Source organism: Aethalodelphis obliquidens, unplaced genomic scaffold (assembly GCF_003676395.1).
Source record: "Aethalodelphis obliquidens isolate GAN/ISIS:26980383/991018 unplaced genomic scaffold, ASM367639v1 scaffold18, whole genome shotgun sequence".
In the NCBI taxonomy this organism is placed as follows: domain Eukaryota; kingdom Metazoa; phylum Chordata; class Mammalia; order Artiodactyla; family Delphinidae; genus Aethalodelphis; species Aethalodelphis obliquidens.
The window spans coordinates 12,359,193-12,366,718 of NW_020837962.1; the positions used below are offsets into that span (position 1 = coordinate 12,359,193).

General features: G+C 56.4%; 1 protein-coding gene across 1 annotated transcript; it reads left to right on the forward strand.

Annotated features, from left to right (window-relative positions):
• The first annotated feature begins 859 nt into the window (after window positions 1-859).
• PTX4 (pentraxin 4) lies at window positions 860-4,727 on the forward strand. Its single transcript, XM_027118368.1, is given in 7 exon segments — window positions 860-1,279; window positions 1,909-2,217; window positions 2,220-2,354; window positions 3,299-3,389; window positions 4,083-4,142; window positions 4,145-4,518; window positions 4,521-4,727. Coding segments are annotated over 7 exon segments (1,317 nt in total). The 5' UTR covers window positions 860-1,138.
• Window positions 4,728-7,526: the final 2,799 nt, after the last annotated feature.

The following is a 7,526-nucleotide window of genomic DNA, read 5'->3' on the forward strand; positions in this document are numbered from 1 at the left end:
GCAGTTCTCTCTGCTCCGCCGGGTCAGTTCTCCTTGCCTGCTCTCCTTGCCCTGTGTCTCCTTCAGGCTTTATTCCTTTGCTGCCATCAAAGTGACGCTTGAGGAGTGAGAGGAGACCAGCTTCTCTGCACAGCCATCTTGTTTAACTGCAAGTCTTGGCCTTGACCATGGTTTTATCCTGCTCCCCTCACTGGGTCACAACTGTCCATGGACCTGGCCCTAGAATGAGGTCCCACGCCCCCTATTTACTTAGACAGCCTGTGTTTGTTTCTGGGGGCTGCTGTAACCAATAGCAACAAATAGGGGAGCTTAAAACAGCAAGAACATTTTTCCCTTGCATCTCTGGAGGCCAGAAATCCAAGATCAAGGTGTCAGCAGGACCACGTTCCCTCCAAAGGCTCCTGGGGAGGATCCTTCCTGCCCCGCCCAGCTCCTTGTGCTCCTGTGTCAGCTTCACCCCAGCCTCGGCCTCCATCTTCACATGGCTTTCTCCCCATATGATCTTCTCTTTGTCTCAGAAAGACACTTTAGGACTCATATGGATAATCCAAGATGACCTCATCTCAAGATCCTTAATTACATTTGCAAAGACCCTTTTTTCAAATAAACTCCCATTCACAGGCACCAGGGTTAGGACTGAGACCTACCACTCAGCCCACTACACAACCTGGGCCCCAAGACAAATGTAAGTGGCTCCAATCCCATTTCCTTTGCCTTGTCCAAGGGCAAGAGAGGGGCCTCATCGGATCTGCTGTCCCTGATGCAGACTTGGCTCTAAGGACTCCCCGGCCCCCACTGGGATCCGTGTCCTGCTTCAACTTCTCTGGGAACATGAGTCCATGTGGTCCTGCTAAAACAATCGCCCCTGTCTGCCTCTGAGCCAGCTGGACCAGAGCTTGCACCCAGTAGAGTTATTTTCCAAAGAAACTGTTCGCATCTGTTTTAAGCTTGTGTCCTTGGGAACCTCCAAGTCTTCAGAGCAAATGCCTTTTGTTAAGGTGTCAGGAGGTACCTGACTCCAAGCCAGAGAGGAAGAAGGAAAACCACTGCCCAGGAGAGGTGGGCAAGCGTGGGGGAGGCAGGAGCTCCAAGCAGATGGCTTCTCCTGCAGCCGGGGTGCCTCTCGCTCCTTCTCAGAATGGGCTGCCTGGGGAGGAAAACCCTGCCTTTCTTCCTCATTTTTGTGCCCATATATCTATGTGGGGCTTTGTTGCAAGAAACCGCACCTGAGAGGCAAAGAAAACCATTCCTTGAGAGGCTCTGTAGACTAGAAGCACAGGTGAGTATACCCACTGTTGGGGGCAGTAGAGTTTTTTTAACTGACACCAGACAAAGCACAGAAGTCATAGAAACAGTAGTAAGCTTCTGTGCTCTGTGGGCTCAGCGTAGAGTTTGCAGGTCTTATCGGCTGCCTGTTTTCACCTATGGCTGGAATAGCAAAATGGGTTTGGGGAGTTTGTTCTAAAGCTGAGCCAGCTGAGGGTGGGTGGAGCTGGGGGCCACCTGAGGAGTGTAGCTGCAGGTGTGCTGGGGTGGTGGGGGCCAGCCCGCTGGGCATGGGGAGCAATGTCCCGGGTCCCCCACAGAGCAGAGACTCCTGTGCGGGTCTGTGGCCAGTTCCCGGATGCCCTGCAGGCATCAGGGCTGCGCCAAGCACTCCCCACTTTGATCCCCATGCACAGCCATCTCGCTGGCAGGTAGGACCCTGAGGGTCGAGGGGTAAAGAGTGTGGCGCTCGGGGAGGGATGGGAGCCGCCTGTGGCGCCCTCACCCACTGCAGCACAGACCTGGGGCTGTCTGCCGCTGTGAGCTCTAGCTTGGTGCGAGGGGGCTAGTGGCAGTGATCAGCCGCCTCACCGCGTTGCCCTGAGGATCTAATCCCCAGGAGTGCCTGTGTCCTCTCTACAGTTTTGGAGGTTCCAAGAGGCAACCCTAAAGCACCTGCAGGGCATCGCCAGAAACTACAACCTGTCCTTCGTCATGGAGGCCTGGTTCTGGAGCCTGGCCCACGAGAGCCAGGCCGTGGCCCTGGCACTCAGCCAGCTGCAGGCCGCCGTGCAGGGCAACCTGGGCCACCTCAAGACCTGGGTGTGGAAGACTCAGTGCAGAGGCCAGAAGGTGGACAACAGGCTGCTGGCCTTGGGCGCCGCCCTGAGTGAGAGGAGCAAGCAGCGCGCCCAGGAGAGGAAGGGGCAGGAGGAGCATTGGAACGCCCTTTCTTGCTGGCCCTGGACGTGCAGGCCGTGCACGGCATGCTGGCTCGCCTGATGCCCCTCGTCCAGAGCCAGGGCGCCAGGCTGGCAGCTTTCAAGGGGCGGCTGCAAGTAGCCAGCCCTGGCACCGCCGCCCTGCGCGTGACCCCGGCCCCACCTAGACCATCGAGCCCAAGCTCCCCACAGCTGCAGGCAGGCACCCAGAGCTCCGCCTGAGCTCAGGGACCCACCTCTGGACTTCGCTCGCTGTCTCCAAGAGACGCAGGAGTCCCCAGGCCCAGGCAGCCAGCAGACGTGGCCCACCGAGAGCCCAGGAGAGAGTAAGCACCGTGGCCTGCCCTTCCCCATCAGTGTCCACTTTTCCCTCTGGTGCCTCCTTAGGCCTCCAGTCCCCTCCAGGAAGACTTCTCCCCAGGCTGAGCGGAGAAGACACTGCTTTACACCCCACAAAACCCGCCCTCAAAGAAAGGAACCGTCCAGGTGATGGCCTGCCTGCAGGTCAGGCCACCCAATGCACACACCAGTGAGGTGCTGCCCGCAGGCAGTAAATGCCCACTCAGAGTTGGTGATCACCCTGGTCAGGGCTGGTGGGGTCCCAAGGACGTCCTCAGCCGTAGCCAGCAGGAACCCTCTCTGCAGGGCCCTGGCCTGCATCCCATGGGGTCTGTGCCCACCAATGGAGGCCCCCCGGCCTTTGCAAAGCCGGTTCTGCTTTGCCACCTCTCATCTCCAGGTAAGGGTTTCTCTATGGCGGCACTACTGTACTGGCGTCTGGGGTCGGGTAGTCCCTAGTTGTAGGAGCGTCCAGGGCATTGAACGGTGTTAAGCAGCATCCCTGGCCTCCGACTACTAGATGCCCGCTCAGCTTGAACTCTCAGCTGTGACCAGGCTGCTCCCTGTCTGGCCTTGCAGCCCACAGGGCCCATTAATCTGAAGCAGGTCCCTCCCCATCTGTGTGGTTCTAGGGGCCTCACCAGTAAGACAGGGCTGACGGGCTGACCTGGAGGGCACCACCAGGGGTCCCGGGAAAGGGGGGCTGTAGGTTTGGGGGCCACCAAAGTTCTGACAACCGAAACTGTCCGCAGACGCTGCTAGATGTCCCCCAGGGGTACAGTCATCTCCAATTGAGGACCACTGCCAAAGATTATGACAAAAGCCCCCAGGTGAAGAGGGGAGGTGGGGGCTGGCCACAGAACGCCCTCCACCCTGGAACCCAAGGGGCCAGTGGCCTAGAAATGTGCGTTCCCTGGCTCTGCCCCCAGCTTCTGGCTGGGTGCCCCACCCCTGCCCCGCCTACTCTTCTGGCAAGCAGATCTGGCAGGAAGTCTGGTCAGCAGGAAGCCCCCAAAGATGTCCATGTCCTGGTTCCAGACCCTATGGATGTGTCACTTCACGTGACAAGAAGACTTTCCGGTGTGATTAAGGATTTTGAGATGGGAGCTGATCCTGGATTATCCCGTGGACCAGTGTCATCACAGGGTCCTTATAAGAGGGAGGCAGGAGGCTCAGTGTCAGGGATGCAGATACAAGGGCAGGAGCAGACGTCAGAGGGCAGCAAAGGGCTTCTCCTTGGAGCCTCCAGAGGAACCAGCTCAGCCCACACTGTGATTTTAAGCCCGGGGAGACCTGCAGGGACTTCTGACCTCCAGACTGTGAGATGCCAAATTTGTGTTGTTCTGAGCCACTGTGTTTGTGGGGATTTGTTCCAGCAGCCACAGACACTCATCCAGCGCCCCCTGCTGGTGAGGAGTGTGGCTCAGCCAGGTGTCCTTCTTCTCAGTCCTCCCACCGGTAAGAGGCTGATCACGTGAGAATAAGTGAGCCGCTGCCCCTTGCGGTGTGGGCTGACTCTCGCCCCTCTGTTTCTAGTTTGCAACGTGGACCCTGCACTCATCTTTCCGAACGCGTCCACTGTGAATGTGATCTTCTTCTGCCCGGCTTCTTCACTGGCCTACGGGCCCTGTCTGTCTGCAGCTGGGTCTGCACAGCCTTGGGCCACCTGGGCACCCTCCTCTCGTACACCAGCAAAGAAAATGACAAGCTGGTTCTGCATGGCCGAGACTCCCTGCCCCCCGGCTCCATCCACTCTGTGATTGGAGACCCGGCCTTCAGGGAGCTGCCCCTCCAGCCACTGCCAGACGGCTGTTGGCACCATGTGTGTGTCATCTGGACGTCCATTCTGGGCCTGGGCAGGTACTGGCTCCACATGGGCCGAAGGCTAGTGGCCACTGGCTCCCGCTTTGGGGAAGGCTATGAGATTCCTCCGGGGGGCTCCCTCATGCTAGGCCAGGAGCACGAGAGCATTGGGGGGGGGGGTTTGATGGCCCTGAGGCCTTTGTGGGGAGCCTAGCAGGCCTGGCCATATGGCACCGGGTGCTGGTCCCCAGGGAGGTCTCAAACCTGGCCACTGGGAAGGAGTTCCTGATGGGTGCCATCCTAACACTGGCCAACGCCGCATCGGTAGACGGATTCGTGCAAAGGGTGAACTGCACCTGCCTACAGCTCTGTTCCTGAGGCCTCGCTACACAGCAGCTGTGCTCACACGGTGGGCCGGCGGGAAGAGCAAGTCTTCAGCCACTCTCGGCCACCCCCGACCCCAGCACACTCCATAGAGGGCCCCCCACCCACACTGAGGATCAGGCTGCTGCCTCCGGCCTGGGCCAGGCACACCTGCTCTCTAACATAGGATGTGGGTATTCCACAGGGTGGGGGGAGGGCCCACAGGCAGAGCCCGGCCTCAGGATCCCCACGACTGCATTCTTTCCCTCTCTGCGCTTCAGCTCTGCCTCTCCTTGGGCATGGGATTGGGGCAACCACAGGCTGGCTCCTGGAGAACTCTTATTTTCCTTGCATTAACTTCTGTGGTCCTCTCTCCATGTGGCTTGAGAAAGTTTCTCTTTGACTGCTCCTTGTTCCAACATCTCTCATGAGAAGGGCTGGGGAGTCCATTTCCTGGCCCCACAGCTTCTTCTCCCTGGGGGTTCCATCAAGGTTCTGTGGCAGCTGGTAAGGCCACTAGAGCTGCTGGGAAGGGGGCCTGCAGAGGGAGCAAGCTACTCAGAAACACACATTAAGGATGGGTGGGCAATGCTTTTTTTTTTTTAATTATTTATTTTTAGCTGCATTGGGTCTTCATTGTTGTGTGTGGGCTTTCTCTCTAGTTGCAGCGAGTGGGGGCTACTTTTCGTTGTGGCGCGCGGGCTTCTCATTGCAGTGGCTTCTCTTGTTGCAGAGCACGGGCTCTAGGTGTGCAGGCTTCAGTAGTTGTGGCACGCGGGCTCAGTAGTTGTGGAGCACGGGCTTAGCTGCTCCGCGGCATGTGGGATCTTCCCGGACCAGGATTTGAACCCGTGTCCCCTGCATTTGTAGGCAGATTTTTAACCACTGCGCCACCAGGGAAGCCCGGGTGGGCAATGCTTTTAAAGAGTCTGTATTGGGGTATAATTTACATACTATGAAATTCACCCATTTTAAATGTGCAGTTCAAAGATTTTCAGTAAATTTGTCGAGTGTGCAACCATCATCACGATCCAGTTTTAGAACATTTCCATTGCCCCCCCCCAAGAAATCATGCCTGTTGGGGTCACTCCTGTCCCCACCCAGCCCCTCCCCCAGCTCTGCACCCACTCACCTGCTTTCCGTTTCTGTGGATTTGCCTGCTCTGGACGTTTCACATAAATGGACTCATTCACTGTGTGATCCTTGGTGTCTGGCGTCTCTCACTGAGTATCGTGTTTTACAGTTTCATCTGTGTTGTTGTGTGTCAGTGCTGCGTTCCTTTGTATGGCTGAATGACCTTCTGTTGTAATGGACCATGTTTTGTTTTGTTTGTTTTGTACATCAGTCAATGGAAACTTGGGTGGTTTCCAGTTGGGGGCCCTTGTGAGTGAAGATTCTGTGCACAGTCTCATGTGAAGGGTTGTGTAGGCATATGCTTCTGTTTCTCTTGAGTGGATACCTAGCCATGGAATTGCTGGGTTGTATGATAGAATCATGTTTTTTTTTAATATTCTTTTTTTTTAAGCAAATTTATTTATTTTTATTTTATTTATTTTTGGCTGCATTGAGTCTTCGTTGCTGCGCGTGGGATTTCTCTAGTTGCGGCAAGCAAGGCTATTCTTCGTTGCAGTGCACGGGCTTCTCATTGCGGTGGCTTCTCTTGTTGCGGAGCACGGGCTCTAGGCACGCAAGCTTCAGTGGTTGCGGCATGCAGGCTCAGTAGTTGTGGCTCCTGGGCTCTAGAGTACAGGCTCAGTAGTTGTGGTGCACAGGCTTAGTTGCTCTGTGGCATGTGGGATCTTCCCGGACCAGGGCTCAAACCCGTGTCCCCTGCATTGGCAGGCGGATTCTTAACCACTGCGCCACCAGGAAGTCCCCAATCCATTTTAAAAGTGAGGAAACAGGGACTTCCCTGGTGGTTCTGTGATTAAGAATCCGCCTGCCAATTCAGGGGACACGGGTTCGAGCCCTGGTCCGGGAAGATCCCACATGCTGTGGAGCAACTAAGCCCAGGCACGCCACAACTACTGAGCCTGCACTCTACAGCCCACGAGCCACAACTACTGAGCTCACGTGCTGCAACCACTGAAGCCTGCATGCCTAGAGCCCTGTTCACCACAACGAAGAGTAGCCTCCGCTCGCCAACTAGAGAAAGCCCGCGTGTGTCAACGAAGACCCAATGCAGCCAAATATAAATAAATTAATTTTTTTAAAGTTGGAAAAGATAACTTTTTAAAAAAAAGTGAGGAAACAAACTAGAGAGGTCTGACGGAACCGCGAGGGGCCTGGTTTCAGCTCTGCATTGAGGAGGTGGCTGGAGGGCACTGCTACATGGAGAGGGGCCTGAAATCAGTCTCTGGGGCCTCTTAGCAGTGCTCCCATCTCTGCAGAGCTGTCTGTGGCCCCAGCAATCCCAGGCCTTCAGCTCAGAGACTTGGCCAGCCACCACCTGCCTGCCCCCCCAACCCCCACCCCCACCCCCACCCCTGGTCTGTGAGTCAAGGTCAGGGGATGCATCCTAGGTCTGGAAACACCCCTGGGTGGCCACGGGAAGGTCCTGTAATCACGGACTTCTGCTTCCCCTGGCACTTCCCCAGGACGCATCCATCTTCATGGAGAGCTGCCCTTCTCAAAGCGTCCTCTTTCCCAGGCTCCTCTGGCCTATTTTGGAGCCCTTGCTCCGTCTCATTCTATTAAGGTGGGAGAGATGACATCTTTTGGGGGGGAAGACTGTTAATTTGATTAGGAAGTGTTTCTTGAGGTCCCTAGCACTAAAAGACCACACAGGGTATTTCCCACCCTCCCCTCCCCCGC